This window comes from Eulemur rufifrons, chromosome 19 (assembly GCF_041146395.1).
Source record: "Eulemur rufifrons isolate Redbay chromosome 19, OSU_ERuf_1, whole genome shotgun sequence".
Taxonomy (NCBI): Eukaryota; Metazoa; Chordata; class Mammalia; order Primates; family Lemuridae; genus Eulemur; species Eulemur rufifrons.
Window position 1 is genome coordinate 72,803,895 of NC_091001.1, and position 19,744 is coordinate 72,823,638.

At 34.9% G+C, this 19,744-nt stretch overlaps 1 protein-coding gene and 1 pseudogene across 1 annotated transcript in view; one reads left to right on the plus strand and one right to left on the minus strand.

Annotated features, from left to right (window-relative positions):
- The window catches only part of CCDC88A (coiled-coil domain containing 88A), a 123,290-nt gene that overhangs the window by 89,951 nt on the left and 13,595 nt on the right, over positions 1-19,744 (plus strand). Inside the window, exons 19-25 of the mRNA XM_069494280.1 lie at positions 3,156-3,317; positions 4,210-4,487; positions 4,715-4,858; positions 12,693-12,879; positions 15,109-15,254; positions 19,232-19,324; positions 19,459-19,673. Of these exons, the coding sequence (XP_069350381.1) occupies positions 3,156-3,317; positions 4,210-4,487; positions 4,715-4,858; positions 12,693-12,879; positions 15,109-15,254; positions 19,232-19,324; positions 19,459-19,673 (1,225 nt within the window). The remainder of the gene's footprint in view (positions 1-3,155; positions 3,318-4,209; positions 4,488-4,714; positions 4,859-12,692; positions 12,880-15,108; positions 15,255-19,231; positions 19,325-19,458; positions 19,674-19,744) is intronic.
- Positions 11,119-11,278, minus strand: LOC138400349 (U4 spliceosomal RNA; annotated as a pseudogene).

Consider the following 19,744-nt stretch of genomic DNA (forward strand, 5'->3'; position numbering starts at 1 on the left):
CCATTTCACTTAGGATAAAATCCAAATTCTTTTGTGTCCTTCCTGACACTGCTCTGCCTACACCTCTAACTTTACAGATACCACTCCCCTACCCACCCGTTTTTTAAATCTGGAGATAGTATTATTATGTATTAATATCTGAAAAATACTTAATTCCTTGAACATAGTAAGCAAATAAATTCTGGTCATATTGGCCTTTTTTTTATGTTTGTTCCTACCTCAGGGTCTTTTTGTTTGCTTCACCTGCCTGGTACACATGGCTGCCTCCCTCAGCATTTGGGTGTCATGCCGCATATATCCTACGAGAGGTCTTCCCTGACTCCTTCCCCTAGTAAAGTAGCTGTCCCCAACCTAAACCATTCACTGTCACACCACTGCCTTAGTTTCTTCTTAGCACTTTTCACTAAGTGAAATTATTTTTTAGATTCATTTATTTGTTGTTTGTCTAGTGAAAAAAAGCTTCCATGAAAGCAGGTAGTTTGTCTTTTTTACCACTGTGCCTTTAGTATCTAGAATAGTACTTGGTAGGTAGTAGACACATAATAAATATTTGCTGAATGAGTTCAGTAAGTACCTGATAGTAAACAATAAGTAAACTCAACAACAAATATTTACTCTTCAGAGATGAATTAACTTAAGGAACTTACATGATAACAAATAAATTAGTTGTGGTGATTGTTATTGTGTTTTAATTTAACAGAAAATTAATATCCTTTATTAAAAATTTGAAGCCCTAAAACCAAAAATTAATCCCCACACCATTGATTTCTCCTTTCTCATTAAAAAATAATCACTGTTAACATTTATCTTTCTAGAAAAATGTGGTTTATCTATATATAGAAGTATATTTCTTTTATAAATTTTTACCTGTGGAATCATGCTACATAAAGTTCTCATTTGCATTTTTCTGCTGTTATCTTGGATATCTCTCTGTTTGAGCAGATATGGATGTTTCTCATTTTGTTTAATGATTAGTCTATAGTGTGAATGTTACCATAATTTATTTAAATAAATCTCACATTTCTGGACAGTGAGGTTATTTTTAAGTTTTTCTGCAATGAAAATCCATGTATGACCATGTTCATAGGGTACGAAATTCCTGACAGTGGAATTGCTAAACCAAAGGAGAGATATATATATACACATATATATATGCATACTTGTGTGTCTGTGTATGTGTGTGTTTGTGTAATTTTAATTGGTATTTTTGTATTAGCCTTTAAAACAATCATATCAATTTTCAGTCCCACTATAGAATATACATATCTTTCTAGGTTAACATTTGGTATTACCCACAATTTTAATTTTTGTTAAAGTGATAAGAGAAAGTGTTTTAATTTGCATGTTTTAAATTATGAGTGAGGCGTTATACATCTTTTCATATATTTATTGGCTATTTATAAATACTTTTTAAAATGATTTAGTGATATATATACCTCTATCACTTAGAGTCATAATTACATTTTAGAAAATTGAACTGTCATGTAAAGTTCTATAAGGTGAATCTCTTTTTCCCATTGTCTTCCTTTATAAATTTCCATTGGGGAAAAAAATGACTTGGCTGTCATGTTAGTCATTTTAAATAAAAGGGTTATAAAAATGGTTAGTCCTATAATACACTGGCAATTTTTGTTTATTAGCCAGTATTATATTTGTTCACTTTTTTTTCCATTGTAAATTTTTTCCTGGTCTCAGATACCTTTTCAGCTAATTCTTCTATTCATTATCTATTATAGGAATTTTTCTTATTCCTAGAGATATCTGGACTAATCATATAATTTAGTTTCTAAAGTGCTAAACTACAATAGTATTTCACATGTGTAAGTGAAAAATGGTTGACTTCTTTGTGTCAAGAGGGTATATAAATACATGAGTATTCCGTAGTATTTTTTCCAGCATAAATTTTTTCATCCTTTTTATTTGAACAAATCAACAAAAGGGAAGTAAAATATCCAGACCCATTTTAAAGAATTTTGCTTCATCAGCTTTGATTTTATGGTATAATATGTGGATCAAAGGATCACCTGCCTTTAACACAGTGGCATGTAGTATATATAACATGAAAGCTAATAAAATGAATGTTATCTTTATATAGAGATACAATAAGAATGTTCTTATATATATTGCAGTGATAGACCAATTATTGCCTTTTTGTATATTAAAGTTTTATTTCTGTTTTCTGGAGGGTTCTTTGTTTATACTTGATGCTAATTTATTTTTCATGAAATTTTATTTAGAAATAATCCTGAAATTATAATATACATGACAAGCATTTTAAAATCTGTCACATTAAATATAATGATCTGCATAGTAATTTACCTGTTTAACTATAAAAATTGAAATATGGCCATATGTACTGCAAAAATTGAAAATGGTGTGTTTTGTTTGGATATGCTCCAGAAGTCCTTAGTTGAAATAGAGTGTTAGTGAGTATTTTATACCACTAAAATAGTAAAGAATTTTATACCATTAAAATACTAAAGAATAGATAAAACTAAAATAACTGAAGAAAATATGTTAACATCTGTTAAGACTATTATGGACTAAATTTTTTAAACAGATGGGTAAGATGGTTCCCGTAAACCTTCTCTTTCAAATATTTATTTTGCTGCTATCCCTGGAACCACCACTCACCTAGGTGTACATTTACCTTTGGCACACCTCCTTGCCTGGACATAGCCCCACTTATTCTGAGCACTCTGGCACTTTTTTTTTTTTTAATATTTTTGAAAATTATAAATATTTTAATTTTTTTCATATTTTATTTTTTTTTTTTTTTGCCAAAAGGCCAAGAAGCAGTACTTTGGCACTTTTGAGCAGTATTAAAACCATACAACTCCATCCTAGTTCTTGGGTTAATAAATACATTTCGAATAGAATATTTTATTTTGAGGATACTATAAGGCAGATGGGACACAGGCACAATAGTATATTAAGCCTTATTAAGAAGTATTATTGCCTTCTTAGATTAAATGTCTGTTTACAATTTAGGATAGTGGGGGAATGTTTTGGGTTTTTTCTCTTTTAAGATTATTGGATTTTTTTGGATCATGATGGTAGTAAGTGCTCATTGTACAAAATTACAGTATGTTACAGAAATATATTGATGTTGCTTTTAATTTTAATATATTTTTAATATTTTTTCTTTTATTAAGAATGCTACACTGCAAGCAGAGAAGCAAGCATTGAAAACTCAACTGAAGCAACTTGAGACACAGAACAATAATTTGCAGGCTCAGATTCTTGCACTTCAGAGACAGACCGTGTCATTACAGGAACAGAATACCACTCTTCAAACACAGAATGCCAAGCTTCAGGTTGTAATGTAATATTCTGGGGATGTGCAACCAATTTCTTGAATTATGCTATTAAAATAAGGGAGACTAAACATGGGAAACATTATGTCTTAGTGAATTTAATAATTAATTGAAGATACATTACAATTTTTTAATTTAGTGCCATGCCAAACTTTCACATATCAGCATTTTTTAAAATGTCAGAGCCTCTAAATACTAATTAATAAATTCACTCAATAAATATAAATGAGCAAAGATAATTTATATTTACTTTATGGTCTTTCTTAACAGTTTAGTTATTAGAAAACAAGACAGCATAGGAATGTTGTCTTTAGACTTATCCTTCGTTCAAAGGATCTATCTTTCACTTAACACTACCTACCAGAGCAATCAGATGGTGAACAATGCAACTGTCTGAAACTTCTTAAAGAGCAGAAACAAGTTCCCTCTCTGAATCAAAAAGTTCTTCTTTCTGTAACCCTTTTCCAAGTGATAAATCAAATACTAATCTAATTTGGACTTGAGAAATTTCCAAAAGTAATTTTTCAGGTCTGTCAACTCCTAAATTCTAGAAATGATAAGTTAGCATTTCAAATTCTATACTTTTTCAAAAGTAGAATACAAGTAGTTGCTAATCACCTTCATTTAAAATAAATTCAGCCCAAAACATATATATGTAAAGTATATATACACACATACATCATATATCATATATATCATGACACCTCCAAAAATCAAAATTAAATGGTAGCCTTATTCTTTGAAAAGCTAAAATCCAAATTTTCCCAGTGTAATGTAAATGTATCTACGGTAATGTATTTAGAGTGTCCTTAAGTTAACAATATAAATCTTTCATTTTTAAAAAAGAACATGAACTATTTTTCTTGTCTGATAACAATATTCATTTTTATAGGTTGAAAATTCCACCCTTAATTCCCAAAGTACCTCCCTTATGAACCAGAATGCACAACTCCTAATACAGCAGTCTTCCTTAGAAAATGAAAATGAGTCTGTAATCAAAGAGCGAGAAGAACTAAAATCTCTCTATGATTCTCTGATCAAAGATCATGAAAAGCTGGAACTTCTTCATGAACGGCAGGCTTCAGAGTATGAATCTCTTATCTCTAAACATGGAACTCTAAAGTCTGCCCACAAAAATCTTGAGGTGGAACATAAAGATCTTGAAGACCGGTAATTTATTATATTTTGTTGTATTGTGAATTTAAACTCAGTTTTCTTCAAGTTATATAATAAATTCTATATATTAAATACCTTTATAGGTAATTTATGTAGGAAATTTGTATAAATTTACATGTGTTTTGTGTGATACTTAATAAATTACTCTGATTTCCCTCATTTCTAAAATGTTTTCTTTTTTTGAAATGTTATAAACCAAATACTTAACTTTTTTTTTCCAGTTACAATCAGTTACTAAAACAGAAAGGACAGTTGGAAGATTTGGAAAAAATGCTCAAAGTAGAACAGGAAAAAATGCTGCTTGAAAATAAAAACCATGAGATGGTAGCTGCAGAGTACAAGAAACTTTGTATTGACAATGATAGGTAATATTTATATATTTTAATTCTGTGTTATGCCTTACATTCAAAGTGTATACTGCCCTGTTGTAGTACCAACCCATAATTGGGACTTAGAATTTTAAAAAATAGAATAGACTATTTGGTACAGTTATTTTTATAGTAAAAATGTATATACATATCCCACAGCAGTAAGTACATTACCCAGCAAAATCATGCAGTTAGTTATGGAATCAGTCACTCAAATGCCTGTTTCTCCTATTTTCTCTCATTGCCCTCTCTTGTTTTCAACTATTTAAGGTTTTTTTTTATTGATATATAATAGTTGTACATATTTGAGTAGTACATATGTTTTGATAACTGCATACAATGTGTAATGATCAAATCAAGGTATTTAGGATATCCATCACCTCAAACATTTATCATTTCTTTGTGTTAGGAACATTTCAAACCTTCTGGCTATTTTCAAATATACATACAATAAATTACTGTTAACTATAGTCACCCTACTGTGCTGTGGAACACTAGAACTTACTCTTTCTATCTAGCTGTGTGTTTGTACCCATTAATCAGTCTCTCTTCACCCCGTCCCCCAGCCTCTGGTAACCACCATTCCACTCTCTACCTCTATGACATTGACTTTTTTTAGCTCCCACATATGAGTGAGAATATGTGATATTTGTCTTTCTCTGTCTGGCTTATTTTTCTTAATGTAATGAAGTGCACTTCCATTCATATTGCTGCAAATGACAGGATTTCATTCTTTTTCAAGGCTGAATAGTATTCCACTGTCTCTATATACCATATTTTCTTTATTCATTCATCCATTGTCAGCTAATTAAGTTTTTAAGTCAAATTATATAACAAGATTTCTGTACCTTGATAACATTTATGTACTTTATTGAAGCTGAATGTAATTAAACCTGATTGTTTATCTCTGTCTCTTTTTACTAGTCTACTTTCCCAAGTCTTGTCTTTTGAAATTGCTACAAGTGGCCAGCTCCATAGTTTCCTGGCTGATTGATTTGTACTTACATTTTTAACTGTCTTATGTATTAATGATCCTATATTGCCATAGGATTATTATTTTTTAACTGAAAGCCTTAGGAAATCAAAACTTGCCAACTGTAACCCGTCTGCTTCATAGGGGTACATTTTTGGAAGTTTTTCAGAAACCTCTAAAAAGTTAAAAATCATTTGCACTATACTTAAAGTGCCATAGCTGAAGAGAGCTGAAAGGTAGCACGCAAAATGCAAGGAGGGATCATTGAGTATTTGTCCTATTGTGAATTTAATACAATCCATTTTTAGATTTAAACTTCTCTTTTCCTTTAAAAAAAAAAATTCCTAAATTTCTAAAGTCATTTTCATTTTCATGTTCAACAGTTTTGAATTTAGTTTCCTATAGTTACAACTAGAAATTCTGGGGGATTTCAACTTCCCATAGGCTCAGCACAAAGCTAAATTCAAAGGTTATAGGATATACATGTACAGTATATATAGTAGAAGATTAAATTGTGACAAGTTATACAAGGACAGGGTCATTTTTATTATATACCAAATATTGGGGAATACCTTTACTGTGGAGGTCCCATCTTTTACCTAACCTTTTTCTGTTGCTGGGATTTGAAATTAACTGGGGATAGTTCATGAATTTAGGTAGGCCTTCCAGGAATCTAATTGTGTATATTACCGAGGCACCTCGGAGAAAGAACTCAGCCAAAATGAAGAAGAAATTGAGAATGATGAGATTGACCTAGAAATTCTCCAGGCTTAGAGGGAATAGTGGTTCTGAATAGAATATTTGCTCTCAAATCTATTCTTGCCCAACTTTTATGGACTTGTGTCTGTGTTCTAAGGAGAGAAAAGGCTTTAAGTGGAATATGAAAGAGTTGTTTCTTTTTTTTTTTTTTTTTTTTTTGAGACAGAGTCTCACTCTGTTGCCCGGGCTAGAGTGAGTGCCGTGGCGTCAGTCTAGCTCACAGCAACCTCAAACTCCTGGGCTTAAGCGATCCTACTGCCTCAGCCTCCCGAGTAGCTGGGACTACAGGCATGCGCCACCATGCCCGGCTAATTTTTTTTTGTATATATATATTTTAGTTGTCCATATAATTTCTTTCTATTTTTAGTAGAGACGGGGTCTCGCTCTTGCTCAGGCTGGTCTCGAACTCCTGACCTCGAGCGATCCACCCGCCTCGGCCTCCCAGAGTGCTAGGATTACAGGCGTGAGCCACCACGCCCGGCCTGAAAGAGTTGTTTCACCAAAAGTATTTCTGAAGACTTTGTTGAGGGATAATAATTCATTCATTCCTCTAAATAGCCTAAGTTTAATCTTAGATAATGCCAAATCAAGAAAGTTTCTTACATGAAATAGGTTGTCTTGGCCATTTTAGAATTGTGTTTGCTGAATTGCATTTGCATTTTGGTAATAATATCCTAAGCTTTGAAGGACAGTATAAAAAACTCAAAAAGTATTTGCCAAAGAGATATCTAGGACCTCACATATTATCTTTTTATATTATCACCACCCTCCTGCCATGAAGCATCAGTAGGAAAAACTTTGATCACCATAGGTACTGATAAACTACATAGCTGTCTGTATGTCTCAGTAAGGTTTAACCAGTTGTTATACTCATGGTATGCATTCGTTCATTAATTCAACCTTATTATTTACTGTATGTTTCTGGTCTTGCCATTTATTTTACTAAGTCTTGATTTATTTATTAATTGTTCAGAATATTTTAGGGGTACAAACATTTTGGTTACATGTAATGCATTTGCCTTGCCCAAGCCAGGGCTACAAGTGTGTCCTTCCCCCATACAGTGTGCTCCACTTCCATTAGCTGTGGGTTTGCCCCCACCAACCCCCCCCCACCTGACCATCACCCCAAGAGTATTACTACCATGTGAACACCTTATGTTGATCAGTTAGTACCAATTTGATGGTGAGTACATGTGGTGCATGTTTTTCCATCCTTATGATACCTCACTTTAAAGGATGGGCTCAATCTCTATCCAGGAAAATATAAGAGGTGCTAGTTCACCATTCTTTTTTGTAGTTGAGTAGTATTCCATGGTATACATATACCACATTTTATTAATCCACTCGTGTATTGATGGACACTTGGGTAGTTTCCAGATCTTTGCAATTGTGAATTGTGCTGCTATAAACATTCAAGTGCAGATGTCTTTATTATAGAATGTCTTTTTTTCCTTTGGATAGATGCCTAATAGTGGGATTGTTGTATCAAATGATATTTCTATTTTTAGCTCTTTGAGGTATCTCCAAACTACTTTCCATAGGGGTTGTACTAATTTGCAGTCCTACCAGCAATGTAAGAGTGTTCCAATCTCTCCACATCTATGCCAGCATTTGTTGTTTTGGGACTTTTTGATAAGGGCCATTCTCAATGGAGTTAGGTGATATCTCATTGTAGTTTTGATTTGCATTTCCCTAATGATTAGAGATGTTGAGCACTTTTTTATATGTTTGCTGGCCATTAGTCTGTCTTCTTTTGAAAAGTTTCTGTTCATGTCCTTTGCCCATTTATTGATGGGGTTGTTTGATTATTTCTTATTGATTTTCTTAAGTTCTATATAGATTCTCGTTATCAGCCCTTTATCAAATATGTAGAAAGCAAATATATTCTCCCATTCTGTAGGTTGTCTATTTGCTCTAACGATAGTTTCCTTGGCTGTGCAGAAGCTTTTTAATTTGATTTTTAAAAATATTATTCAATATTGGAGAATAGTTTATGTAGGATGGGCACCAGTTCTTCTTTGTATGTATGGTAAAATTCAGGTGTGAACCCATCTGGACCAGGGCTTTTCTTTTTGGGAAGGTTTTTTATTGCTGTTTCGATTTCAGTTCTTGATATTGGTCTGTTCAGGTACTCTATTTCTTCCTGGTTGAGCCTGGGAAGACTATGTGTTTCTAAAAATCTGTCCATTTCCTCCACATTCTCCAGTTTGTGTGCATAAAGATTTTTGTAGAATTCATAGATGATATCTTGTATCTCTGTAGCATCGGTTGTGATTTCTCCTTTCATGTTCCTAATGGAGGTTATTAGAGATTTTACTTTTGTGCTCTTGGTTAGTCTAGCCAGAGGTGTGTCTATTTTGTTTATCTTTTCAAAGAACCAACTTTTTGTTTTATTAATTTCCCTTATAGTTTCTTTGTTGTCCTTTTCATTTAGTTCTGATTTGATCTTAGTAATTTCTCGCCTTCTGCTGGGTTTGGGATCGTTCTGTTCTTCTTTCTCCAGCTCTTTGAGTCTATTCGTTAGGTTGTCTATTTGCATGTTTTCTGTCTTTTGGATATAGGCATTTATGGATATGAATTTTCCTCTCAGGACTGCTTTAGCTGCATCCCATAGATTTTGATAAGTTGTATCTCCATTGTCATTTAATTCAAAGAAATTTTTGATTTCCATCTTGATTTCTTCTTTTATAGAATAATTATTCAGGAGAAGGTTATTTAGCTTCCATGACTTTGAGTAAGGGTGAGGGTTTCTGTTTGTGATCATTGTTACTTTTATTCCGCTGTGATCTGAGAAGATGCATGGTATAATTTCTATTTTTTTGAATTTTTGAAGACATGATTTATGTCCTAGGACATGGTCAATCTTAGAGAATGTCCCGTGAGCTGATGAGAAGAATGTATATTCTGTGGACTTTGGGTAGAATGTCCTATAGATGTCAGCCATGCCCATTTGTTCTAGCATTCTATTGAGGTCCATTATGTCTTTGTTTATTTTCTGTTTAGAGGATCTGTCCTGTACTGTCAGTGGGGTGTTAAAGTCTCCAGCTATTACAGTATTGTTATCTATCATTTGGTTGAGATCTAGTAGGGTTTGCTTTATGAATCTAGGTGCACCTAGGTTGGGTGCATATATATGGAGGTATCTTAAACAGATTCAAGTAGACCTGCCATTTGACCCAGCAATCCCATTACTGGGCATATACCCAAAGGAAAAAAGGTCATTCTGTAACAAAGGCACGTGTACCCAAATGTTTATAGCAGCACAATTCACAATAGCAAAGATGTGGAAACAACCCAAATGCCCATCAATACATGATTGGATTAGTAAACTGTGGTATATGTATACCATGGAATACTACTCAGCTATAAGGAATGATGAAGATACAACATCTCTATGGTTCTCCTGGAGAGAGTTGGAACCCATTATATTAAGTGAAGTATCCCAAGAATGGAAAAACAAGCATCACATGTACTCACCAGAAAATTGGTTTCCTTGATCATCACCTAAATACAAATCTGGGAACGACACCAATTGGACATCAGACTGAGGTGGGGGGTGGGGGAGGGGATGGGGGTATGCCTACACAATGAGTGCATTGCGCACCGTTTGGGGAGTGGTAACACTTGAAGGTGCTGACTCGGGAAAGGGGGGGTGGGGAAAAAAATATGAAACTATTGTTTTTAACTTGCACTGTTCACTTAATAATTTATCATGAATATTTCCCAAAAAAAAAAAAATATTATTCATAATTTTTGTAAGCTGACTCAAATTCTTTCAGGAATGAGTTGGGTAGAACTATTAGATGTTCTGAACAAGGACCACTGTGAACAAAAGTTTGTTTTGTTTGGCTGCCTCCCTCTTTTGTGGGTTCCTGATCTTAATACCATAAAATAGAGGTTGGCAAACTACAGCCAGCTCATCAGGCCAAATACAGCCTGCAGTCTGTATCTGTACAGCCCACAAACTAAGAAAAGTGTTTATGTTTTTGTTTTTTGTTTTTTTTGTTTTTTTTGTTTTTGAGACAGAGTCTCGCTTTGTTGCCCAGGCTAGAGTGAGTGCCGTGGCGTCAGCCTAGCTCACAGCAACCTCAAACTCCTGAGCTCAAGCCATCCTCTTGCCTCAGCCTCCCGAGTAGCTGGGACTACAGGCATGCGCCACCATGCCCGGCTAATTTTTTCTATACATATTTTTAGTTGGCCAGATAATTTCTTTCTATTTTTAGTAGAGACGGGGTCTCGCTCTTGCTCAGGCTGGTCTCAAACTCCTGAGCTCAAACAATCCACCCACCTCGGCCTCCCAGAGTGCTCGGATTACAGGCATGAGCCACCGCGCCCGGCCAGTGTTCATGTTTTAAAGGGTTGGGAAGGAGCATGCTCCGGAGACTGCATGTGGCCCACAAAGTCTAAATGTTTATCCTCTGGTCTATTACAGCAAAAGTTTGTCAATCCCTGCCCTTAGACATCAGTGAACTTTGTTTTGAAAGTGAACTGTGGGATGAAAAAGAAAATGCTATAGGATTGCATGATAATTAATAATTTGCCACAAGTCCAGAAATCTCAACTAAAGTTTGGTTTAAACCTATATATCTCAGTTAGCAACTAACATATTGACATAGTATTGCAATTAGCAATAATTGGGCCTTGGATAAACCTCATTGGCTATGACACTGCCACTGCGCAAAGCTGACATAGTATTTCATTCTGAATTGATTCTTTCTTTTGATCTTATCTTTGTTTTATGATGAATTTTAGAATCTTTGAATTCTTTATGAAATCAAAACTGAATTGGTCATTTTCTCTTTTGTCATTTATTTTTATATATGTATATGTATTAGGTCATTAAATATGAAATGTCCAATTTTGAATCTAAAGTGTAGTTTATTATATCTCCAACAAGAAGCAGTACAATTAATCAAAGTATGCACTTAAACTATCAACACAGTTTTGCCACAGTTAACAGTAGCTTGTTTATGCCAGCTGCAAAGAAGCCTGGAGAGCAAACGGCAATGAAATCGCCAAAGGTGTTTTCCACAGCTTGTTGAGAATTGAATATTTGTCCTTGCAAGAAGTGGTCCAAAGCCTGGAAGAAGTAGTAGTCAGTTGGTGCAAGAGCTGATGAATACAGTGATGACAGTTTCCAAGTCCAGCTTCTATAGTTTGAGCAGCATTGTTTATGTGACATGTAGTCGAGTGTTGTCTTATAACAGCATTGGCCTGTCTCTACTGACCAGTCTTGGCTGCTTAATTGCAAGCATCCTCATCATTTCATCCAGCTGGTTGCAGTAGACATCTGTTGTAATTGATTGACCAGGTTTCATGAAGCTGTAGTGGATAATACCAGTGCTGGACTACCTGACACCATTAGCTTTTTTTGATAAATATTCAGTTTTGGACTATGTTTCGGCACTTCATCTTTATCCAACAATTGTGCTGAATGCTTGTGATTGTCAGAAAGAATCCATTTTTCATCACACTTCATAGTAGGGTACCCAGCCTGTTTTGTCCTTTAAATGTTTTCTTATTGGTGGACATGGTGGCTTACACCTATTAATCCGAGCACTTTGGGAAGCTGAGGGGGAGGATCGCTTGAGGCCAGGAATTTGAGACCAGCCTGGACAACACAATGAGACCCCTTTGCTTAAAAAAAAAAAAGTTAAAAAATTAACCAGGCATGATGGCATGCGCCTGTAGTCCTAGCTACTTGGGAGGCTGAAGAGGGAGGATCACTTGAGTGCCCAGGAATTGGATATTACAGTGAGCTATGATCACTCCACTGCACTCCAGTCCAGGGAACAGAGCGACACCCAGTCTCTAAAAAAAATAAATATTTTCTTATTAGTCTTGAAGTTTTGGGTACCTTTACTTCAGCATACTTAAAGGCTGAAAGATTGTTTTCAAGAGAAAGATACTTGGGGTTTTTTTTAATCTAGTTTCAAAAAATAGAAACTGATTCTTGATCAGTTTAATAACTGGCAAAACAATTTTTTATTTTCTGTAAGTATGTCTAAATGTTATTTACAGCATCTTCACATTATTTAAATTACAGTGCAAGCTATTAAGAGAATCTAATTCTATTTCTACTATGATTTCTAATTATAGGTTGAATCATACATATGGTCAACTTTTAAAAGAGACTGAAGTTTTACAAACTGACCATAAAAATTTGAAAAGTCTTCTAAATAATTCCAAACTGGAACAAACAAGATTAGAAGCTGAATTTTCAAAGCTAAAGGAACAATACCAACAGTTGGATATTACATCCACCAAGCTGAATAACCAGTGTGAGGTGAGCTTTAACATATTTAATCACTGTTTCCTTCTTTTAGGCACCAAGACATGACTAATAAGTAAATGATCGTATTATGACAATAGCAGTATATATTTAGTGGAGTATTTCTAAAATAATTTGGTCAGGGATAATTGAAACTCACAAGTAATGCAGGAAAACTTTCTGTATCATTAATTTCAATCGTTTTTTTTTTTTTGCTATTAGTTTAGATGCAAATGTCCAGATACTTTGAAAATTATAAAATTATGTTGTATTTGTTTAATGAAAAAATATTTACACCTGGCATGAAATTATAAACCAATAGAAAAATTAATTTGAAAGCACATGTAATAATTATCCAGTAAAGCTCAGAAAGTACAGAACATTCATTCTACCTATGACTTATAAAAATCTAAATAAATTATAATTAGGAATAGATACTTCCAGAATGGTAGAGGGAGGAACATGGCCAGTCAACTCTCTAAGAAACAACAAAATTGGACAGATCTGTCAAAAACAACCATTTTAGGACTCTGGAACTCAACCAAGGCATACAGCAAATTGAGAGGCACTTAGTAAAGAAAAACTACTCAACTTTGGGGAGGAACTATGTTTTTCTGAGGCATTTTATCATGTGGCTTCTCCCATTCCCCTCCCCCTTTCCTCCTCCTTACACCTTGTAGTCCTGACAAGGCACCGGGCAAGCTGTGAAAACCAGCAGTTTGGCTATTAGAGGAGACTGACTTGATTTGGAACAGAACACAGAAAAGTCCCATGCCTGGGAGAGTTGTCAAAGGTCAACTGTTAAATAGCCTGGGGTTGAAATATTGGTTGGGGATTGGACCAGTGAACTAGTCAGAAATTTATCTAGGAGTTCCAAGAAATGAGACAGACACGGTGGTTCTTGATTAGGTCCCATATTTCACTGGTGGTCTGGAAAGCTGCTCTGAAGAGACCAGAGAGGGCCCCAGCTATCTACTCATCCCTGACTGTTACAACTTGAGTCAAATGTTAACCTTTGGCTGGGGCTAAGTCATATAATGGCATGATTTGGAGGGGGTGGAAAAATTAATCTGTAGTGAAAGAGGTTGGGATAGTAGTTAACCTTGGTGGGAAGGTAGCATACAAGTATTTCTAAAATACAATTAATGTTCTGTTTCTTGATCTGGGTGCTGGTTTAACATATTTACTCACTTTGTGATAATTCATTGAGCTCTATGACCATTGAAAAATTTGTTCTCTTTTCTGTATATGTGTTTTATCAGTTGTCAATTGACACAATAATGCTGTTTAACAATTATACAACCTGAGCAGTAACGGACAGTAAACTTTTTTTTTCCTCACGAGTCTGTGAATTAGTTGAGCAGCACTCATGATATATGGGCCAAGGATTTGCTCCTGCATCTGTAGTTAGCTGTGGCAGGTACGAGGGTAATAGATTCCACTTCTTGATGGGAAGAGTGAGAAGTCACATTGCAAGAGGGTATAAATACAGAGAAGAGAATAAATGCACTTAGTTTTTCAATGAATCTACATATATGTTACATTTCAGTTTAATAGCATATGATAAATAGGACAAACATGGTACAATATTGACTGTTGTTGGATCTAGTTGTTTATGGTTATTTATAATATCATTCTCCCTGATTTTCTATACCTTTTGAAAATTTTCAGAATGTTTGTTGTCTTTCTTTTTCCTTTTTTGGGAGGTAGAAGAGATATGTATTGTTTGCTTTTGTTTTTTCAATACAGAATTCTGGGCTCTACTCCAGACCTACTGAATTCAAATGCTGGAGTCCAGAAATCTACTCTATACATGATGCTGGATTTTAGTCCTTGCAGCAGCCTTGGGGGTGGGAGCTGTCTGCATTTTATACATCTGAGAACTAATTTGTGCAACATTTCATAGCTACTTAAATAGAAGACTAGATATTTGAATCTAGCTTTTGGACTATAAGTTAAACAATTTTGAAGACAGCAATATTTTTGGAACTACATAATTTATTATATATTAGCCTCAGTGTTTTTGAGAATTAAGAAAATACATAGGTACAGCATGTAACCCAGTGCTGTAGCCATCATTATCACTGAAATAATCACGTTCTGATCAAACTGCAATCATCTAATTGTTCAAATAGTGGAAGACTTAAGTCTTTATGAAGTACTTTATGTTTTTCAGATGTTTTGGGTGATTTCTGTTAAATGTTAATGTTGGATTTTTAAAAATAAATGTTTGTGTTTAAACAGTTGCTAAGCCAACTTAAAGGAAATTTAGAAGAAGAAAATCGACATCTACTAGATCAAATTCAGACATTAATGCTGCAGAACAGAACACTATTGGAACAGAACATGGAAAGTAAAGATCTTTTTCATGTTGAACAAAGACAGTACATGTAGGTACCAGATAATTTTGTACTCTGAAATATTACTTATGATTTTATCATTACCATACTCAATGGCAGAGAAAACTCATGCTAATTTTTCTTGATTTTCAACATATATTTTTTAAGTGCTTATATTCCAGGCACTATGTTAATAACCAGATATACTAACATGAAAACATTAGTGTTGCCCTTAAGAAATTAGTAATATAAAGTGAGAAATACAAATAAACATGTAAATACAATAATTCTATAATGGAGGTATATGTAGGAGGCCATAGAAATATAGCAAATACAGGAGAAGAAGGAGTACCTTAGTCTGAGAGAGGCAAGGTGGACTTTCCAAACATGAAACTTGAGCTGAGACTTAAAGGTTCAGCAGGAGTTTGCTTGAGGAGGCATGCCATGCCGAGAGAGCAGCAAGGCAAAAACTTGGAGGTCTGATAAAATTATTTTGTGGTGTGGTATAGGACCTAAAAATTAATTGTTCTTGCTGGAGCAAAATTGAGGAAGAAGGGCCAGTATAGAAGTGGCTAAACAGTCAGGAGCCAATTCACAAAGGTTTTTTTTTTTTTTTGCCAAACAAAGCTACAAGAGATATGAGAGAGAAAGAGAAAGTTAACAGGGCTTAATTATTGATAATTTGTGTCTCCATTGAGAGTAAAAGAATCTGGTAAGACTCAGGGATTTGGGCCTGGGCAGCTCAGTGGGTATCCTTTGTATTACACAGTGATTCACCTTTATTAAATTTACCTTTCTTCCTCAGGCCTCATAAATGAGAAGCACCACAGTATAATAGAAATAGCACAGGTGTTGAAATCAGACAACTAATTCATATCCCAGCTCTTCCATTCACTAGCCATGTGACCAGAGTTGAGTCACTTCATTTCTTTGATCATTAGTTTATTCTTCTCTAAAATAGAGATAACAATATCTACTTCCTAGATTATCCTAAGGAAATACCTTTCAAACTTAATGTACATGTTGGTAAGTCAGGGCACATATGAGACTAGGATACATCATACATTTTTCTGAAGCATTAATTTTATTACAGAATTTTGGGGCAGAGAACATTATTTCTATAGTAACACATAGGTATATTATGGAGCAAAAAGCAGAGTTTGCATAAACTTCTAAGATAAATGGAAAACCTCAAAGAAATTTCACATTTGTGGCTGGCCACTTTGGACTATACCTTCAGTCCTTTCAGGGATATGTATTCCTTTACTCTCTGCTATAAGAGGTATTTTAGGTTAAGAAGCACTGAGTGTGCATAAAGCTCTGGGCATTTGAGTCTCTTGTTCCTTCAGCAAAGGCATTATCCAAAGCTTTGTTGTCTTGATATTCTGACCCCTGGTGACTAATGCATTTCTAGGTGTCAGTGTTTATGTCTATATAATTGACTTCCAAAGATTATTTTAATCTATTCTGATTTATTGAATTTAAATCACAAATATCCATCTTACATGTCAGACATTTCTAGCCAAATGCCTCTATCACATGCTCCCAGCAGGAGTGACAGGTAGTTCTGAGAATTTGGAGGCTCCTAATGACATTTCATTGGGTAAAAGGAGAAAAGAATTGGGCCTATGGCCTTCTGTTCTACAGTCATCAACTTTTCAACTGTCAACTCTTCCATAGGTTTCAGATCCAACCAGGTGGTTAATAATAAAGGTATCGGTTAGGCGGGGTGGCTCACGCCTGTAATCCCAGCACTTTGGGAGGCTGAGGTGGGTGGATCGATGGAGGCCAGGAGTTTGAGACGCCTAGGCAACATAGCAAGACCTCATCTCTACAAAAAATTTAAAAATGAGCCGGTTGTAGTGGCACGCGCCTGTAGTTCCAGGCTGAAGCAAGAGGATGGCTTGAGCCCAGGAGTTCAAGGCTGCTGTGAGCTACAATCACACCCTGCACTCAAGCCTGGGCAACAGAGCAATATTCCATTTCTAGAAAAAGAATAATAAAAACAACAACAATGGTATAGGCCACCTGCTAATAATAATGGTATAGGCTGCCTGCTATTTGTGCTGTGGTATAACTGTTGGCAACATTTGTTCACAAAGCATCTTCCACAGAATCTCTCAAATCAGCTCCTCCCAGTTCCCACCACTGTAATTCAGCCTTCTTCTCAACTGGACTACCCCATTAGCCTACTACTGAATGCTTTCTTTATTGCCAACCTTTCTGATACATCCTATTCCATCATTGGGTTAATATACCTTAAGCAAAGATTTCATAATACCACCTTTTTTTTTTTTTTGCGACAGAGTCTGGGCTCTGTTTCCCAGGCTAGAGTGCCGTGGCATCAGCCTACCTCACAGCAACCTCCAACTCCTGGGCTCAAGAAACCCTTCTGCCTCAGCCTCCCAAGTAGCTGGGACTACAGGCATGCACCACCACACCCAGCTAATTTTTTCCCTATATATTTTTAGTTGTTTGGCTAATTTCTTCCTATTTTTAGTAGAGACAGGGTCTTGCTCTTGCTCAGGTTGGTCTCAAACTTCTAACCTCGAGCGATCTACCCACCTCAGCCTCCCAGAGTGCTAGGATTACAGGCATGAGCCACCGTGCCTGGCCGATAATATCACTTTGTAGTGAATCTTTCAATATGTCTGATTTCCTACTGGGCAAAATCTAAACCCAAGACTCGCTCATGGCTTGGCCCCAGCCTACATCCAGGCTAAACTACTTAAATTAGCATTGTTATCTTTTGAGCCTATCTAATGTGGCCTTTTTCTTCATGAGGATTTCTTTGGTCATCCAAGATGGAAATATTTTCCCTGTTATAATTTCCTGTTGTACTTCCACAGTGCTTTATTTTGGTATCGCCACTGCCTTGGATTAAAATATGTATATATCTTCTCTCTCCTACTATATTATAAGCAGAACTACTTATTATTCATCTTTATATATACTTTATACCTTCCTCATTGTAAGTGATCACTGATATTTCTTGAGTAAATAGTATTCTGTGGCATTATGGGTTTATTTTTTTTTTAAAGAAATTAGTTTGGTCTGTGATTTTTGATATTTCTCTATAATAAATACTACCAAGAACATAAAAATGGGACTATGATGTGGTGAAACTAGTATACTTGTGCATTGCTGGGGTCAGGAAATAATTCTCTACAAGTAAATTAAGCCTAAATAATTCTGCCAAAAAGGAAAAAAAAATGCATTTGCATAAAGATATGGTTGCAAGATTATTTATTATATCTATATAATTGTAAGCAAACTAAATACCCAACATTTTTATTTTTTGTTTATATAAATTGTAATAAATCACCTTCCTTCATTCCAAAAATGATTTTTGAGGTACTAAAGATCCAAAAATAGGGAAATAGCCAATGTTGATATAATGTTTGTTTAATAGCTGTAAAAACATGTTGAAAGAGTTCCTGTATAGGACAAGATTATATGGAAAATAAATAAAATAAATCCTATTGAAGAATTAAAACTTTAAATCTTACATTCCTTTAAGTAATTTGTAAATTTAAAGAAAAAGAGAAACATGGAAAATACTCCCTTTTTTTTTTTTTTTTTTATTAAAGCAGGGTCTCACTTACTCTGTTGCCCGGGCTAGAGTGCAGTGGCGCCATAACTCACTGTAACCTCTAATTCCTGGGCTCAAGCAATCCTCCTTCCTCAGCCTCCTGAGTAGCTGGGACTACAGGCATGCGCCACCATGCCCGGCTAATTTTTCTGTTTTTTATAGAGACAGGGTCTCACTCTTGCTCATGCTGGTCTCGATCTCCTGGCCTCAAGTGATCCTCCCACCTCGGCCTCCCAAAGTGCTGGGATTACAGGTGTGAACCACTGCGCCCGGCTATTGCATTCTTAATAAATAATAAACTCTTAGTTGTCAATCATGATAGCTGTATTTTTTTTATGTTTTGGAAAAAGTTAGATCATAGTCACAAAATAATTTAATATGATTCACACCTGTGTAAAATATGCATGTCCTAAAATATAATTTTTTATTTTTATAGTGATAAGTTAAATGAATTAAGGCGGCAGAAGGAGAAATTAGAAGAGAAAATTATGGATCAGTACAAATTTTATGACCCATCTCCTCCTAGAAGGTACCATTAACCAAATTTTATGAATTTTTATTTTGAAAAAGCTATGCTATTTTTAATACTGTGAAGACTTCTAATTTTTTGAAGGATTTAAATATTGAATTTTAGACTGATAAGAATTTTTTTAATTCTATTAGGAGAGGTAACTGGATTACTCTAAAAATGAGAAAACTGATAAAATCTAAGAAGGATATTAATCGGGAACGTCAGAAATCTCTAACATTAACACCTACCCGCTCAGACTCCAGTGAAGGATTTCTTCAGCTTCCCCATCAAGATAGTCAAGATAGTTCTTCAGTGGGTTCAAACTCTTTGGAAGATGGCCAAACCTTGGGGACCAAGAAAAGCAGCAGTGAGTGCTTAAACCCTTTAAACATAGTATTGATTTAGAGTCCTTTCTAAAGATTTCTTTCTAAAAAATTA